General features: G+C 35.6%; 1 protein-coding gene across 49 annotated transcripts in view; it reads left to right on the forward strand.

The window, feature by feature from the left end:
* Window positions 1–19,692, forward strand: part of LOC139147099 (uncharacterized) — a 137,390-nt gene that overhangs the window by 59,219 nt on the left and 58,479 nt on the right. For 45 of the 49 annotated variants that reach the window (XR_011555643.1, XR_011555644.1, XR_011555636.1 and 42 more), the window contains 6 exons: window positions 2,060–2,127; window positions 4,771–4,876; window positions 13,172–13,266; window positions 16,144–16,255; window positions 16,873–16,964; window positions 19,292–19,435. Coding sequence is in view for 40 of the 49 variants with exons in the window: in XM_070717996.1 (XP_070574097.1) it covers window positions 2,060–2,127; window positions 4,771–4,876; window positions 13,172–13,266; window positions 16,144–16,255; window positions 16,873–16,964; window positions 19,292–19,435 (617 nt within the window). In the remaining 9 variants the exon portion in view is untranslated. Of the gene's footprint in view, window positions 1–1,105; window positions 1,483–2,059; window positions 2,128–4,770; window positions 4,877–13,171; window positions 13,267–16,143; window positions 16,256–16,872; window positions 16,965–19,291; window positions 19,436–19,692 lie in introns of those variants that run through there. The other 4 variants (XM_070717999.1, XM_070718005.1, XM_070718003.1 and 1 more) reach the window with 3 other exon arrangements.

Raw genomic sequence — 19,692 nt, forward strand, 5'->3', positions numbered from 1 at the left:
TATAAAACATGTATATTTTTGTTACAAAATCATTGATTCTATGTATACCATTAATTTAATCATTACAAATTTATAAATCATACAAGACATTGATTCTTGTATTGGTGTTGTCATGGCAATTGCTATAAACTATCACAATGACAGTGATGATAGCAATCAGTATAAGCCGTGTAAGACAGGATGAGAATTATTAAAAATGATTATTACAGTACAAACTATTCAAAGTGGGAGTTTAATGGTCATTGTAAGTATATTGTCAACATAATAATTTGACACATACATTGTATGGTATTCAATCATTTCACATATTGTCAATTGATAAGGTCAAGTTTTACCATATCTTGGGCAGGCAGGAACCTTATGTACCATACAGTGAAAATATCTTGTTATTAAAAGTTGTCAAAACATGAGATAAATATGTTCAGAACTAGTGATGTCCTGGAAGTTTTTGAGAAAATTACAAAAATTGTCTACTTCAGTGCGCATGTCATTGAAACTCTTCCATTGAAATAACCTGATGTCTCAACCAGTTTTGATCTTCAAAGACCTTGAACGGAATTTTGGTCCGTGCTGGATTTGGAATGTAAACAATAATGGTGTATTAATGTTAGATGCTATGTTGACAAGCAAAATCGTAGGTGTTTCAAAATAAGGAAATGTTTTTAACCATAATTGCTTCAATTTACAACAAACAGTTATTTTTCAACCATGTTATGGGTGTCATTAACTGAACATTGGTCACAATGTTTATGGTGTTGGGATGAGGAAACCCAAGCGTAGATTTATTTACTGGTAGACCAGGAATGTGTGGCATTTTTCCATCACTATCATTACACAAGTTGAGCAAGCAGCTTTTTATTTCCACTTGATTTAGCAGAACAGTTGTTGTGCTTTGCGTCATGTGGTTTTGCAAAGACAATTATCATCAACTAGGAGACTTCAAACCAAGTGTGTATAGCAGTTTGTAATAAAGGTGAAATGACAGTCTGGTTGCTCTGGTCTGGAGAAATGCCAAATTAGACTCTGTATTAGCTGCATAATACAGAAAATACCATCCAAGTCTTAGGCAACTTTTAATCATTTATGTTGGAGTCATCTCCATTAGTCAAATGGAGTGTGAAGTTTGGCCTTGCTTTGCATTTCAAGAGCTGTAGTTGTCATCCTGCACAAGGTTAGAATAGCTTATTTGAATAAAGTGGGCCCACTGTTTCTACTGTCAGTGGAAGACTCTTCAACAGTATCAAATTACCAATGCTGAGGAGGCCCTACCAGTAGATACCACTTTGTCCCCAGTATTGCGGGTCAGTGTACGTATTGCAGCCAGAGAGGTATTTTGTTGCTGTCGTCCAGAAACTTTTCAGGAAAAATGTGAATTTCAAGATGTACCTGGGACTGTAACATCTTAGGATGTTGTATGTAGCTTTGTGGATGAATTTTCCAGGGTCAAAATGAAGCTGACGACAAAGGGAAAGCGTTGGATAGGTAATCATTTTCTGAATAAGTCAGTACTGTGTTCATAATGGTGATGATGGTACTTCAAATGTTCGTCATAGGCAGTTCAGCCATGATAAATTGCTAGAATACCATTTGCTCCGTGTTTTTGTTTTAGCTTCTAGGAGCAGAGCTATGGGCAAACTTAGGAACAACAAGTGTCACTACATTGAACTGTGTCAACATAAAGCTCTGCTAACTTCTTCTATTTTACTGCACAATTCATGTTTACCATGGTGAATTCTTTGCCTTGTGAATATGTTAATTTATTTATTTATCTAAAATTTTATGTGGACTTTTGTACAACATTCGACATTTTCATACATGTTAATATTTGTTTATTCTTTGTGAAATCTCTATGCTGTACCAAGATCATAATTTTACAAAGTCATTTCAATTTGTGTCAGTTATATTTGGCATTACTTCAGGACTTGAGTGCTAGATATGTCGTGTATCAAACTATACACACATATCTGAATTTTACCAACTTCACTGCCAATTTTTAGGTCATTCAGTGTGTTGTTCTCCAACATTTGAATGAATTTTTCCGTATTTGTTGTATTTTCAGAAAAATTACTTTCCTCCAGTGGAAGAGAACTGAGAAGAGCATTATTTTCCCTGAAACAAATTTTTCAAGTAAGTAACTGTTGTCGGTTTTGATGGTGATATATAAGTTACATTTCAAATGGTACCAGTTAGAAAGAAAACTAAACTATTTTTAAATAATAATTGAAATAAATGCTATGTGTAAAGGTAAAGAATGATATGAAGAAAGGATAATATCAATGTTATTGCTGACTTCACTTAACTATATGTCACTGTGAATGGAAAGAGACCGGAAGGAAATGGCAAAGTTCAAAGAAAGATAAAATTGAATCAGGTGATAATTTTACTGTTTCCTCACAGTTGTTGCATTAATTGTTGCATTGGAATTCATCACACAGGATGAGTAATAGCTTGCGTCATTGTCAATGTCTTCATGGAAATTTTCCAAACATAAGCTATTAAGATGTGTAAGCACAGATGTACACACAGGACATGAGTAAGGTTTGTCTGAGTAAACCTGGCGTTATTTGTCATGTTGTCCACAAGTCCCATGGTGTAAAGTCATGGTTGAAATTCTGTATAAGTTCCAATTCTTACTAAAATGTCTACTTTGTGAAAATGTAAAATTGTACAATCAAAGACCAGTAGTTTGCTGAATCTAGAATGAAATGTGATTTGGGAAAACTGAATATCCACTATTCCCAATGCAATTTGGATTTGGGAAAACTAAATTACATCTCTTCCTAATGTGATTTAGATTTGGGAAAATGGAAAATCCACTCTTCCTATGTATCCTCAACCCATGTAGCTTTAACGACAAAATTCTGTGATATAAGATCCGCTCTAATCACGAGACGTAATATTACTGTGCATTGGTTTTAAACCAAGGGGGTACCCTGGTATGATGTACTAGCTGTATTCTTGACAAAGAGCCAGATATCCTGCTGTATCTCAACACCCAGTGTTTTCGTCTCATATGTTTGACTCATCCCATGGAAATGTAGGGAATTCTTTGAAGGTGCCATGTAACTCTACCACTATGCACATAATTTTATTTTGATGTTTCTGTTCAGTACATTTTGTCACTTTTATAGTGAAAGTTTATCATGGTATATATGAAGTGACATTGTAACATATATTTTGCTGATGATCACAATAAATTCATTCCCCTGGTTTTAAGTCTGATCAGCCTGTGTACCATCATTTCAATTCACTAATAATAACAGTGTATCTCTTGAGACAAAACCCGCATTTTACAAATTGCATCTTGTTCTTCTGACGAAGGTCCAGTATTCAGATTTGATTTGTCTCCTTGTACCTGAGAAGCAGTTATGGAGATTATTGTATAAATTGATACGCATATATTCATCAGTCAAATGAAAAAACAGTGAATATTTCAATGATATTTAAACATTGCATATGTTTTAGCAATCTATTTTGAATTCTGATGACATCGTCTGTGACTCCAACTTTTACTTTGTAGATGGTTCCAGGTACTAGGGCAATTGCTGTCACAGTATCTTCACTAAGCTGAATTTACCCAGATGTAATTACAGTCGCACTCACAGTGACTTTATACTTTTCTGGTTTCGCATCATCAACATTGCAAAATCATGTCAGATTTGTGAAAATACACCAGCATTGTAGCATAAGCTACATAGTATTTTATAATTACATTTAAAATGGAATGAGGCTGCCACTCTTATAACAAAGAAGGCCACGTTACCATGTAATACTCTTTTTAAATACAATTTTCTATTTCCCAAACTTAATAGGTGTGAGTCTTTGGATAAGCCAGAATAATTTAGTACTAATCCATGGAAAGGTTTTATTCTGTCAAGGAAGAGGAATGTGAATGCAAAGTTTTATTCTGATTAAAAAAAGCTATTTTGATTTTTTTCAAAGAAGATATTTTCAGTCATTGTATGGTTTGTATTGTAAACTGAAGCTAAAATGACTTCAAACACACAGGATAGGATTTGCATTTTTCAACTTATCTGCTGCAATGTGGGAGTCTATACAGACATGTATTTCAATCCTGAAAAATGATATTTTGCATTGTGCTTGTGGTATGGTTCTATTTACATGTGGCATACTGTGTCAGTGACACCACAATTTGAAACCTGACGGAACTCTTGCATTTAATATGATTACTGATAGTCACAAATATCTGTGGTAGAAGTCTAGGGGTACATACCATTATCTATCATTCTACATACCATAAACCCCTGGATGATTCCTAAATTACAGTCAATACCTAGGTGGTGCATAATTCTATTGTACTATTGCAAGTTTTAGTTTTCAAGAAAGGCATAAGTTACCTTCTTGAATCTCATAAAGGATATATCAGGCCTGGAAATTCTTCTTTTGAAAATGTAAAATTTTACATTTTCCTTCAGATAAAACAAAATTAAAACATACCATATGTTCATTTCTGGTAAATGCACAAGCTGTGAATGGTGTTTTAATTCAACTATATATGCGTGATGAACAGTTCAATGCTATATATTGTTTTAAATGTTTTCCTTCATGTAAACTAAAAGTAGTGTTATTGGAATTTCCATTTGATTCACTGACTTTGAACACAACTTGTCATCTTAGACTGTTTAAAACCATATGTTGTACATGCCATAAAATATCCAGTACCAAGACCTTGCTGTATATTTACATTTGCTGAATAAAATGATAAATGAAGTAAGAACTAACAAGTGAATTGGTTTGCTTGCTCTGTAGGATGATAAAGACCTTGTTCATGAATTTGTTAGTGCAGATGGGTTGGCCTGTCTCATCAAAGTGGGTGCTGAAGCTGACCAAAATTACCAAAATTATATTCTTAGAGGTAAGTGTGATCAAGTCACTTTATCACTGGATGCAATAAAGAACCCCTGTCGGGTCTGAAAAATGAATTTGAGAATTTGTATTACCTTACACTGTGAAATGATATCACAAAACCTTCCCATGGTATGAGGTCTGTTATGTCATGTGCATGGCATTTGATGGTTGGTGAATACTGTACTGTGCTATGGCAAGTGTGATGGTTGGTGAATACTGTACTATGCTATATAGCAAGTGTGATGGTTGGTGAATACTGTACTGTGATATATGGCAAGTGTGATGGTTGGTGAATACTGTACTGTGATATATGGCAAGTGAAAATGCAATACAAACATTGTTTTGCTGAAATCTATGACCTACATGTAATCAGCACTGTAATATTTGACATTTTGTTAGGCTGATCTCACCTTGATTAAGCTAATTGATATAATACAATAGTTTAAACTATTGTTATCAAATGTCTAGTGAAGAACAGCAAAAACAAATTGACAACCATTGTTGCAGGTTAGTTTGTAATGATAACCCTACCTGTGGACATGACATAAGATTATTAAAAGTCAACTTAGACAAAATAATTAGGTTTTCCAAGCTTTTTAACAGAAATACGCAATCTAGTGGCCTTTTTCTCTTTTACATGTAAAAACATTGAGCGTTTAAAATCCCATCATTTGTAATTTTGTAGTTGGCAAATCAGTAAATATGCTGATAAAAATTATAAGGCTAGGGTATATAATCCTGATGTACTATAATCTTGTGAAACCAGTTGACTTACAATATGGAAAGCATCCTCTTTGTGACTTCAGTAATTCTCAGTTTACTCACCACATAACACACAAACTATGAAAGCTTTCATTCTTCAGAATTAGTAATCCGCAAAATTAATCGTCATCGACTGTCCTGGATATCCAAACATTGCTGTGATTAATAGGGTACTCATGAATTGATCAATAGGGTACTCATGAATTGATCAAGTGACTTTTTCAATCACTAAAAATATGTTTGGCCATTCATGCCGTTGCTAATGGATCACCAATTTCTATCCTATGAAAACCTCCAATTCCAGTTCCACTGCTGTCAGGACAATACTCAATTCACTGGCATTCTGAGGGATCACATAGACTACTTGCATACATGTAGCTGGATACCTTCCCCTGCCATACTGCAGTGTAAAAAAATCTGCCCTTGCGGTTTGCATGGCCTTTCAACATTGTGTTGGAACAAAGGTTGTCCTGAAAGCAAAAATGAAAGGTACTTTCACATCCAGAGTTTAGAGTGTTCAACCTTACAGGTACAATGTAACCAACACATGCTTGTTCTGTATAAATGTAATATTTATATAATAAAGCAACAAGCACTTCATTGAGAACATATATCTTCTGAGAGTTTATATTGTCTGTTGTTTGAAAATTAAAAATATGATTCAATTTGAAAATCAATGAAGTTATAATGCAACAGTTACAGTACATGTACCTATCTTCAAGTACCTCTTTTGTGGAAGACAAGTTTCCTCACGCAAATGATGTAAATTTACAAAACTGACAATAGTCTATTTATACAATAGTAAATTGTTGAGCTGCTGCTGATGTTAGACATATGTGAAGCACAGATTGTAGTTTTACTTCGAGACTTTTGACCTCTGTGATCTCTGTTTTTGATCATCCTTTAAGCCAGCATGGTCTTTTGACATTTAAAAGGAAGCTAGAGGTCAAAGTGCATGAGATTTTTGATTGAATGTCACTGAAAAGTGCCTGTGATCAATCAAAGTATTCAGTGGTTTTACTCAGTGTCAAGTGAAATGCTGGAATGCTAGCATGACTGTGAGATTTGTCTACATGTCAATATCTTGAAAAATCGAAACATCAAAACCCCTATAGGCATAAAGTGTACTGAAGATACAATGACTAAACGTGAACAAAAACTGGTTAATTCTGGTTGAAGTGTTTTCACTGGTCATTGGATGGGTCATGGATATGATTTACTGACTCTGTAGAGAGGTCAGTGAAAATACATCTGTGCATTGTATCTACTTTGGCTGTCAGTAGTTGAGGCCATTCTGTCATTGATATGCATACAGAGTTAGAAGACTCACACCAACACAATCAGACTGGGCGCAGACAGCCTCAGACTTTTCATGGCAGCTCAATGACAATGATGAAAACTTTAATAGCCAAACACTGAAAATAAGTTGATTTGTTATGGTTTTGCTGGTAAGGTGATATCATCAAATGTAAATTCACTACTTTGATTCAAAGGGATGTCTGTTTAGTTTCTGTATGAATTCATACAGTCTCCTGAGGTGAAAGCAACTTTTCCAACTGTTGTTTTTGTAGTCATTGTGCCTTTCGACTGATAACAAAGCTCTTTAAGTCAATTTCAGAATTTCTAGAAATTTCTTTACATCAGTCCAATACACATGATTCAGCACATTGAAATGATGTAAAAGTTTCTTTCTTCAAATGCCTTGATGTAAGGTACCGGTATGTCATACAAACATTTGCCGTCAGATTTTGACATCATTTACTGATTTAGAATTATGATATGCTCTGAAACTTTTTCATCAACTTGTATGCAACAGTTATGAGTCACAGGAAATCAGTAAGCAAAATTAAAGTTGAAAGTGTTAAAAATTTGAAGGAAATTGCTGATTTTCTGTAAATTGCAAGCTTTATCGTCACTCTGTTTTTGTGGGATGGTCAACTGTATCAGAATACTTGTCCCGTTAGAAGACGTATGTCCCTACTAAAAATCATTATAGCACCACCAGAGACCACACAATAGGGTAAAATCAATATGATCACTAAGGCACTAACAAACACTGGGTTTTATTTTTGCCAGTGATGCCATCAGACTTGCAGTTTTCTCATAAATTGACTAGATCACAAAATTCATCATTGACAAGCAAGGTTAGGATGATTGAGTCAACAGCTGCCATCTCATTGCAAGGGTGTCAAGTTACAGCACGCAGAGAAGAACCACTGACTGTAAAGATTTAATTGGCTGTTATGGGACTGTCAAACTGCCTCTGCAAAGAGTCATTGACTTTTACATGCGCCAAGGTCTGCTTAAAACTTGGCATTTCATCCAGTGGGAGGAAGAAGGAAATCACCCAGGCTGTGCTTTCTTCAAATTATAAATTGATTATAAAGTGACAGTAGCATAGATGAAATGCAGGGTTGCATGCATTATGAAAGTTTTATGTGATTTCAAAAATAGCAGTAGGAATATATTACTTTTTGTGATGAAATAAAACCTACAGCAGAGATATTTAAGATTTATGGATGCATGACATTGTATAACCGTGGTAGTTAACGGCACTGACAGTCTCTTCTCTGAACATTTCACAAGTCAAAATTTCGTGAAAGGTTTTTGTGAGAAATATATCAATACTTAAAATGGTTTCAGACCTGGTAGATGTTGTATGAATGATATCTGTATCATTCTTAGTATAACCATTGAAAACTTGTAGAAGCACCGTCAGAAAGAATATTTGCTGACACTTCATTTTAAGTGCACAGTTCTCTTTTGAGGTCATAGTCATCAAATTTTGTGGCAATGTAGTGATTTATGAGCCTCAAGAAAGCATTTCAAGTTGGACTGAAATACTGCAACATGGAAGGACAGGCATAAGAAATTCATTTAGTCTTAATAAATTTGCTTTCATAAAGGTTTCTTTCCTTGAAATAAATTTTCCCATCAGCTGAATTTCTGCAATCTTCATAATCAGAGATCGTTGACATTGAGCTGTGGTTTGTATTATTGAATTATCTTTGAATAGAAATGTGTATCATTAGAATGCAAACACTGCTTGATGTGAAAAATCAAAGCATCTTACACGAGATGACAGAAAATCAACAAAGAAGGGAAGAGAATCATTATGTAAACTTTGTGATTGATCTCAGATGAGCTGACCTCAGTGACCCCCATATACTGTTGCCAACTCTAGAGGGCAGCAAACACCAACGTTATTTGACTGATGACAAGTGGGAGCACATATCAGGTTAAATTGTTTGTGAAATTCATTTACATGTGCATTTTTTATTTTCAACATGTAAATTTCTGTCATATACAAAAAAGAGAGAAAAAGTACAGCCTGTTCTAATCTGAAAAGTTTAGACTCCTTTGCTTTTCACCTCTTTAAAAAACAAATGGTGGTTTCAGTGGCATCTACAGTTAGTAATGTGGAAGTATTGTCAACATTCTGCAAGTGCTGTATTAGGTCTTGCAATTGCTTCGTAACGTATCTTCCAATCATTATGGTGTTTGAACAGTATCACAAAAACATGGTGAAACAAGCATATCACAGCAAACTGTATGAAACATAACATAACATTTGGGTAACAGCCATGGATTAGGCTACAGTATACAGGGAGGAGGTCAACCTTGTATTAATGATTTGTAAATCTGTGCTTTGGATTCTGTTACCTGCTATCGAATGCCCAGCTACTTATTTTTATACCAGATTTATGACACCATGTAGACTATGTAAAAGAGTATACATCTGTCACTTAATATCCGTAGTCCGTAGAAGCCAATCCATTTGTCAACTTACAACTGGAAAAACAACCAGTGACTCCTTTGATTGAAAATCTTTCATTATAATTGTTACTACCTAACACCTTGACCTTTGATACTATCTGCATTCACTTGAAAGATATAATTAGATGTACCACAGTGACCACAATGCAAATTAGATGAAGTGAAGAATGTAGGAGTACGTGTTGTATAACAGGTTATCAAACACAAATTGAATGAAATATCTATGAAATAGTAACAATGACAATTTAGAACAGGCTACACATTGTTAGTGTGAGTTTTTGGTTAACGTCAACTCTGGAATTAATGGAAGGACACAAGTTTTGCAAAGCGGTATCTGGCCACACAAGCTGTGTCAAAGATCATTGTGTAAAAAGGTTGATTATACAATGAAAGGGTTTTTAGGGGCCCAAGCCTACCGGCTGGGCCCCTATTGGTTTTATAGGAGTTCAATATTTAGGGGCCCAAGCCTACCGGCTGGGCCCCTATTGGTTTTATAGGAGTTCAATATTCTTCTTCTTCTTCTTCTTCTTCTTCTTTTCGTTCTTCCGCTCCTTTTTTGGTGACCTAGAACTCAAACACCGCTCACCGCAGACTTCTGAAATTTGCAGGGCTAATAGGTACCTACAAGATCTCGTGCACCTGGGTATGAAAATTTCAATTGGTCACGTGACCTGGCGGCCATATTGGATTTTTCAAAAACCTAAAAACGGCTTCTCCTGGTGATCTAGGGGTCTGGTAAATTTGAATTTTTTTCTGTAGGAAGCATGACCTAAGGTCTTTAGATTTTATAAATAAAATCGCGTGCGGTCACGTGACTTTGGCCGCCATATTGGATTTTCGAAAAATACCCATTTAATCTTTAAAAATCTTCTTCTCAAGAACCAAAACACCGTTTGAGCTGAAATTTTACTCTTGTCATCCTTAGAGTGATCTCTTTCAAGTTTGCGAATAACATTTCGATCGGTCACGTGATTTGGCCGCCATCGTGGATTTTGCGAAAATCGCAATTTAATCTTCAAAAATCTTCTTCTCATGAACCAAAACACCGTTTGAGCTGAAATTTTATTCATGTCATCCTTAGAGTGATCTCTTTCATATGTGCAAATAACATTTCGATCGATCACGTGATTTGGCCGCCATATTGGATTTTGCGAAAATCGCAATTTAATCTTCAAAAATCTTCTACTCAAGAACCAAAACACTGTTTGAGCTGAAATTTTACTCATGTCATCCTTAGAGTGATCTCTTTCATGTTTGCAAATAACATTTCGATCGATCCCGTGATTTGGAGGCCATATTGGATTTTGCGAAAATCGCAATTTAATCTTCAAAAATCTTCTACTCAAGAACCAAAACACTGTTTGAGCTGAAATTTTACTCATGTCATCCTTAGAGTGATCTCTTTCATGTTTGCAAATAACATTTCGATCGATCCCGTGATTTGGAGGCCATATTGGATTTTGCGAAAATCGCAATTTAATCTTCAAAAATCTTCTTCTCAAGAACCAAAACACTGTTTGAGCTGAAATTTTACTCATGTCATCCTTAGAGTTATCTGTTTCAAGTTTGTGAATAACATTTCGATCGGTCACGTGATCTGGCCGCCATATTGGATTTTTCAAAAATCGCAATTTAATCTTCAAAAATCTTCTTCTCATGAACCAAAACACCGTTTGAGCTGAAATTTTACTCATGTCATCCTTAGAGTGATCTCTTTCAAGTTTGTGAAAAAGATTTTGATCGGTCGCGTGATTTGGCCGCCATATTGCATTTTGCGAAAATCGTGATTTAATCTCTAAGAATCTTCTCCTCCAGAACCAACACACCGATTCGACTGAAATTTGACATGTAACATCTTAAGTGTGATCTCTTTCAAGTTTGCAAAAGGCGTTTTGATTGGTCGAGTGGTTTGGCCGCCATATTGGATTTGCCGTAAAATATAAAATTCCAAGTGAAACGTACAGTAACCAGTAGATGATGTTCAAAATCCTACTTTTTCAAGCTCGAAATTTTGCACATAATATCATTAGTGCAAGATTTTTCAACCATGTTAACCGCTTGGGCCCCGCCAACGCTGCTTGCAGCTTTAATCTTCTTCTTTTCGTTCTTCCGCTCTTTTTTTGGCGACCTAGAACTCAAACACCGCTTACCGCAAACTTCTGAAACTTGCAGGGCTAATAGGTACCTATAAGATCTCGTGCACCTGGGTATACAATTTTCGATTGGTCACGTGACCTGGCGGCCATATTGGATTTTCCAAAACCTAAAAATGGCTTCTCCAGAAGACCCAGGGGTCTAGTCGATTTGAAATTTTTTGTATAGCAAGCATGGCCTAAGGTCTTCAGAATTTGCCAATAAAATCGCATGCGGTCACGTGACCTTGGCCGCCATATTGGATTTTTGAAAAATACCCATTTAATCTTTAAAATCTTCTTCTCCAGAACCAAAACACCGATTCGACTGAAATTTCACATGTAACATCTTAAGTGTTATCTCTTTCAAGTTTGCGAAAGGCGTTTTGATCGGTCACGTGGTTTGGCCGCCATATTGGATTTGGAGAAAATCGTGATTTAATCTTCAAAAATCTTCTTCTCCAGAACCAACACACTGATTCGACTGAAATTTGACATGTAACATCTTAAGTGTGATCTCTTTCAAGTTTGCGAAAGGCGTTTTGATTGGTCACGTGGTCTGGCCGCTATATTGGATTTTTGCGAAAATCGTGATTTAATCTTTAAAAATCTTCTTCTCCAGAACTAACACACCGATACGACTGAAATTTCACATGTTACATCTTAAGTGTGATCTCTTTCAAGTTTGCGAAAGGCGTTTTGATCGGTCACGTGGTCTGGCCGCCATATTGGATTTTTGCGAAAATCGTAATATAATCTTTAAAAATCTTCTTCTCCAGAACCAACACACCGATTCGACTGAAATTTGACATGTAACATCTTAAGTGTGATCTCTTTCAAGTTTGCGAAAGGCGTTTTGATCGGTCATGTGGTCTGGCCGCCATATTGGATTTTTGCGAAATCGTGATTTAATCTTTAAAAATCTTTTTCTCCAGAACCAACACACCGATTCAACTGAAATTTGACATGTAACATCTTAAGTGCGATCGCTTTCAAATTTGCGAAAGGCGTTTGATCAGTCATGTGGTTTGGCCGCCATATTGGATTTTACGAAAATCATGAATTAATATTTAAAAATTTCTTCTCCACAACCAACACACCGATTCAACTGAAATTTTGACATGTAACATCTTAAGTGTGATCTCTTTCAAGTTTGCAAAAGGCGTTTGGATCGGTCACGTGGTTTGGCTGCCATATTGGATTTTCGAAAATCGTGATTTAATCTTTAAAAATCTTCTTCTCCCAAACAAACACTGATTTGACAGAAATTTTCATATACCATCTTAAGTGTGATGTGATTTTAAGTTTGCGAAATGCGTTTTGATCGGTCACGTGGTTTGGCCGCCATATTGGATTTTCCGTAAAATATTAAATTTCAAGTGAAACGTAAAGTAACTATTAGATGATGTTCAAAATCCTACTATTTGAAGCTCAAATGTTGCATATAATATCATTAGTGCAGGATATTCAACCATGTTAACCGCTTGGGCCCCGCCAACGCTGCTTGCAGCTTTAATTATTGTTTGTGCTGTTATTTTATCAACATTTCCAAATATTTCATCCTCTATGGGAAATTTCATGTGTTTTTCTTTGCAGGCAATAACATTGACAAATGGTTTGTTTATTTTCAGCCCTGGGACAAGTAATGTTATATGTGGATGGTATGAATGGTGTAATTGAACACAATGAAACAATACAATGGTTATATTCCCTTATAGCATCAAAAGTAAGTTTTTCATTTCTGAGGTTTTACTTTTTATGCAGCTTTGAAAGGAAGCGTGGTTAACGGTTACATTTTTTCAGATAACTTTGGGATTAACTCTCTATTTTTGGTGTCACTTGTCTCACATATGAATATTTCCATCATTAATGACGTCTCTAACATATCATTAGTTCATTATATCAACATATCACTGGAATAAGTTGTTAGAACTAGAGTATTGATGAGCAGTTCAGAGGAAGGTATCGATAAGGAATTAGTTTTCAGACAACCCCATGTTGATGGAAGTTTCATTTTTTACTACATCAAAGCTCCACTAGCTGCGAATGCGTAATGAGCCGATCTCAAAATATCCCCAGTTTTCCAAGAGTTTTCTTGAATAAGATCCATTAGAGACTGAAAAAGTGTATAACACTGTCGTGTCGAAAGTGACACGCAAAACGTTTTAACATTATTTTATATTTCTCGCCATTTTCAAAAAATTAATCATTTGACAGAGAAAATAAAGATTTCAACAACCAAATGTTGGCCATCGTGTTTTGTACATTTGAGTAAATGGCATCATGTTTGTTTCTTTTATGATCACAATGTCTATGTGATACTGCATTTTTTGTACTTTTCGTGGGGGCATCATTTATGAGTGTGGCACGCGATTATTATTTAACCTGTTAAAACGTGTAGGCATGGTCCAAATCAGTGAGCAGTGATACTTCTGTACATGTCCTTCAGGTAGCACATTTACACGAACCAACTTTGGCTTGAAAATAAAATCATGAAAATAATGCATAAAATTCGCAGCTATTAGGGCTTTAAAGAATATAAAATCTTTTGTGTTAAAATATCACAACAAAAATTTGATGACCTTCGTTGATTCATGTTTTCGTCTTTCTGATTTTTTCCATTGTTATTGATATCCATATTTACTTATTGTATGCTTACTGTTGTGTGAAGATAAGAATGGACAGTGAAATGATCTAAATGTTATCACACTTGTGTAATTGGTTTGTAAAGTTGTTTCAAAACTTGCCTTAGAAGTTGCACTGACTTGTTATAATTGCGGTGAAAATCAGAGAGCTTTTATGGACCCCTAATAAACACACACCATGGGAGTACACTTTGCCGTGCACTTCACATATGCAGAATCATATTACATTCCGTACCGCTGCCCTGAGTGTCACAGCCACAGCATTGGCAAGTCATCCTCAGAAATGAAGACGGGCACTGTCCGTGTTTTGGAATAGTACGAGAACTCGACTTTGAACATATACTCGGCCATGGCCACTACTGAAATACAAGTGTGTGTTCACTTGTAGGAAACATTTATCCCACACATAGACACTAATCAGTTCCTACCGGCCGACAGGTTTTATTGCTTTACTTCAGCATTACAGCTGAAGCCTGCTGTGAAACAAACACTATCATCAGTCCGGGTCAGCTCCAAAATTGGAGACGCTATACCATAATATTTTCCCCCTCTCATTAGCCAATCAGCGGCCAGCGCGCCATCAGTAAAAATTGTATTCCTGGCAACCTCCACATGCGTCCTTCGTTACGTACGCCATACTGTGTCGAACTCCCGCGCCGTATTCTGTCATAGTGTCGAACAGTTGTGAGGCCACTCTGTCAAAACACAATTTCAAAGTCGCGTACCAGTTTTATTCTGGCTAAGACAACCAAACCCCATATATCGCTGTGATTCCTAGACTCTGGCTTGAAGTCCTGCGAAATATAAATCGTGTACCTACACAGATCGTTCAGAATACCCCATTTGTATCGGAGATGGCAGCGATACAAATTCTACCGTATGGGGAACAGTTGTGTGGCCACTCTGTCAACACATTTTCAAAATCGCGTACCATTTTTAGTCTGCGTTTGACAACTACAAAACAGGTATCGTTTTAAAGCTCTGACATTGCTCTTCTTTCTTGCAAAATGTTATACGCGTACCTACACAAATAACCTTTATAACAGTATTTCTAATAGAGATGACGAACATCCACAAAATGATTCTCGGTACTTGAGCGAAATCGATAAACTGGGGGTAGAAATGAATCGTCAATATTTCAAATATTTGTTCACTAATCGGACTCCTTGTTGGACATGACCTTCTGCAGAACACGTGGATTATGTTGACTGTCGAAATTCGTCGAAATTCACAAGACAGGGCTTAATAAGCGGCCCAAAACTGCCGATCACACTTGGTGGGTAATTTGTGACCCAGCGTGACCTGTACTTTATTAATGATGTAATGTGGTCGATGATTGGCTGAATGCCGGAATATATTATCATAATGAGTCTCCAATTTTGGAGCTGACCCGGACTGATCATCCGTCTGTTCTTTGCCTCAAGTTAATTACAAGTACTGATACTGCAGCAAGTTTTGGAACAACTTTACAAACCAATTACACAAGTGTGATAACATTTGGATCAATTTCACTGTCCATTCTTATCTTCACACGACCATAAAGCTGTTCTATAGAATTATTTATTGATCCATAAACCTATTTTATGTAGCAAATAAATGTCAAATTCACTGCCAATGTTGAAATATTTTTTCACCATTTTTGTTCTGTATGTTACCGGTAATTGCAAGTTTTTGATCGTCTCCCAACATGTTAAAACATCTCTGCACAGCGTCTATACATGCAGATTGCAGTCTATTATTGTTTTATGTTTAAACTCTAATACAGACCAGAATTCATGGGTCAACAATTAAAATGCAGTCTACATAAGTACAGGCTGAGTTGACAAGCTACATACTGTGTATGTCAACATGCTTTGGGAAGTAGAACAAGACTGTAGTTGACAATAAAAACAAAAATACTAAAAAATCATCCAAAGCTAGAGTTAGCCCTTTAATATATTTTTTTTTTTGCTTTACAGTTTCGGTTAGTGGTAAAAACATCCCTGAAACTGCTCCTTGTATTTGTAGAGTACACAGAATCCAACACACAGCTACTGATTCAAGCAATAAACATAGTTGACAGAAAACATGGCAAGTATTTCTTGAATGAGACACATATGTTTATTTGAAGATATTGCAATTCACACATGATGGTTTGTAGAAATCTGTTTTCTCACTCATTACGGGAAGTATTTACAGCTGTCTGATTTATTTCAAATGCATATTGAGTAGATGATTTATAAATGTCTTAAAGTTTATGCAAACATTTTGTCAGTTTAGGCTACATGGAACAGTGAACAAGTATCCAGACATACAGACATTTACATTCAGAGTGTGGGAAACTGTTTCACTGTTTTCAATTATAGGTTTCTTGGAATGCAATTTTCACTTTTGACAGATGCGTACACAGTTTGTCAAAAAATTGACAAACACAGGCATTTTTCTTTTTTAACGAACTATTGCAGTTCATAGTACGTGCAATAAACATCCTGTGATATGCTACACATACAGTTCTTGTGTTTTGTTAAACCTGCCATCACATCTGGAAAGTATGTTGAACAGGTTTTGATTTTCCTGTTTAGAAGTGGTCTCAATAATTGGAAAGTAAAATTCATGTATTACGAGAATATTCTTCTGAAAATTTCTGACAAGTTAGGTAGATCAGAGTGATGCTTGACAATATTGTATATTTTATGTCTGCATCACAGGTCATCCACCCTGGCATAATTTAATGTTATTGCTGAAAGATGAAGGACAAGACTCTGAAATCTTGGCTTACGCTATGACATTAGTCAACAAGGTATGTCACAGCTCTAGTCATCACCTCAGTGTTCAATAGTGTGTACAATACAACCAAAGGTTAATGGAAATGTCAGAGTGTTTGAAGACATGTAAAACACATGTTGGTGTGGGTTTTCTTGGAAGGAATGGTGTTTCCTGCTTTGTAACTTTACAAGCAGTTTGTTCTGACTCAATTCAGTGTGAAAAACCATCATTTCCTGTGTCAGCTAAAGAATCCAGAGTCATCATAGGCTATCAAAAGATCTTGCTCTGTTAAGGAATTTATCACGTCTTCATAATCTCAAAACTGTTCCATTCTTTACAGAACACACAGTGCATGTCCAGAAAGCGTTGTGACCTTACATTATGAAAATGAAATGATATTATATTTACAGGGACAATAACCGTGGCTTTGTTAGTGTAGTAATCATACATGTATTTGTAATATAAAACGAAGACATTTTCTAATATCTTAATACAAAGTGTTGGTCTTGCAAACACAGCGTATTCAGCGTTTTAATCATTGACAGATCACTTCTAATCTGGACCAAATTCAGTTTTCATCAACAACATTGAGTATCACTCACATGCAGGCTTTATTGACCTGCTGAACTCTTAGCATTTCAAGACAATTTTTTGAGTAGAACAAGAAACTCTGTTCTACAAACAAAACAATAACATTGAAGAAATATAAAAGTTATGAAAGTTTCAGTTTATGAATGTAATGAACTGATCAGGGTTACATATCTTACATCCAAGAAAATTGTCAGCAATGGACTTGGTGTCTGTAGAAAGCAACTCTGTTCATGAAAAATTATTTCAGGGCAACTTGTTCTTTTATTAAATGTCCAAGTTGTGGACTATGTTGTGTCTCAGTATAATTGTCATATGGGCAGTGACCCATGGTACTTATTTTTATGGCTAATACTAGCCAAATTTTTATCTTTTGAGGATAGTACATGCGGAATCGTATACCAGTATCAAACATTGGTCTTTTAATGGTTAAAGGTCACAGTCATGTCTTCCATTTTGGTTTCAAGGTTTCAGTGATGAACATTGTGGTCGAGGTATTCATAATACTCGAGTAATGATTGAAGCCTTAATGACACTCTAACAGTCTCTGCAGGGATAAAATATACTACAGACTCCAGCAGTTGTCTTTATAGATAAACAAATCCTTGGAAGGCGGAACTGCTGTTTAAAACATGTATAAAATTTACAGGCTATTCCCATATTAATTATAGGAAGTAGTTAACAGTGTGATTCATCCAGTTAAATCATTGCCCTTGCCTTGCTTTGTTTTACCCATTAACTTAAATTGCTTTCATTGACAATTTGATAGTGAGGCTCTGCCATATGCTGTTTGTTGTGTGGTCGCTATGGGAATCTTGGTTCCAATGCTTTTTGAACTTGCTCCTGTTTTATTACTCCAACCATCAAAATGTGAAAAATATGATTCCCAAGACTATCCATGAACTTATGGTTTTCTTTGTAAAGTCTTTTACTCATGCTGTAGGGGTTTTCATATATTTCAGTTTGTTTTTTTTTTTGCTGTTTTGAGTAGGAAGGTATCAAAATATGCGGTGTATCTTCAAGAATTGAGGCTACATTCATTCGGTTGAAATTTCTAACTGTTCGTACTCTTTGAAGGAACTGCATCCAAAATTGTTATCTGATTTCAAATGTCTGTGGGATTGGAGATCAGTCTGCAGCTGTGTCGTGTATGTGTTAAATTTAGAGAATTCTGGAACAAACTGTTTGATACGGAGTTGTAGGAAACCAACATAAGTAGGATTTCATTGCAAAACATGATATGATTCCACTGTGACTGGCAAAGTAAGTGATAAAGAAAGACTGGATTTGAAACTGTACTGTGTATTCCAAGATTCGGTATTCATCAGTGTGTCTCATGTTTCTGGTGAAAAGGATTTTACTGATTGTCAATAATGGAGATGTAAGATCATCCATCTATAGTTACTCAGTGCATATCATATATTCTCATATCTCTATGTGAAGTGATTCTTCAAATACAGTTCCATCAAACAAACAAAGTTTTATTGAAAACAAAGTGAGTATCGTAAACTCTGTCCTTTCAAGTACACTGCACAGAAGAAGATTATTTATAGGATTAATATGGCACATTACATGTACTTTGTAATGCTTGGGTATTGAAAATAAAGCAGTCCTTATTATTGGAGTGTAATATCTAGATAAAAATGAATATAAAACATAACAGGATATCAAGATGAATAGAAACCAAAACACCTCAAGATTACATAGACAGGTATTTTCCACTTTGGCAATGACTTTGTGCTGACTTTCCTTCTCATTGTTGTTTTCACTCAGGCTTTAAATGCAATACCTGATCAAGATACATTCTATGATGTTACTGATGCATTAGAAGAACAGGGTATTGATAGAGTTCAACAAAAGTATGTTAAGATGCGAGGAGGTGACCCTGATGTCAAGGAACAGTTTCAGATTTATGAGGTAATCATTGTTTTGTGTCTTTGAAATTTCACTAAATTTGATTCCATCTCTTGACAGGGATGTCTTTTTGTCAGCAATCTCCTCAAGTGTGTATTTTGTGGATTTTGAATTAATAGTTGCAGTAATGTCATAAACAAATGTAGAATAGTCTACCGTTTGTAAACAAGTTCAATATTAGTGAAGTTCATGGGCGAATGGGAAATATGTTAACCATGCTCTTTTTCACGGACTAGATGTTTTATCTGTGGATACATGTT

This window comes from Ptychodera flava, chromosome 13 (genome assembly GCF_041260155.1).
Source record: "Ptychodera flava strain L36383 chromosome 13, AS_Pfla_20210202, whole genome shotgun sequence".
NCBI lineage: Eukaryota > Metazoa > Hemichordata > Enteropneusta > Ptychoderidae > Ptychodera > Ptychodera flava.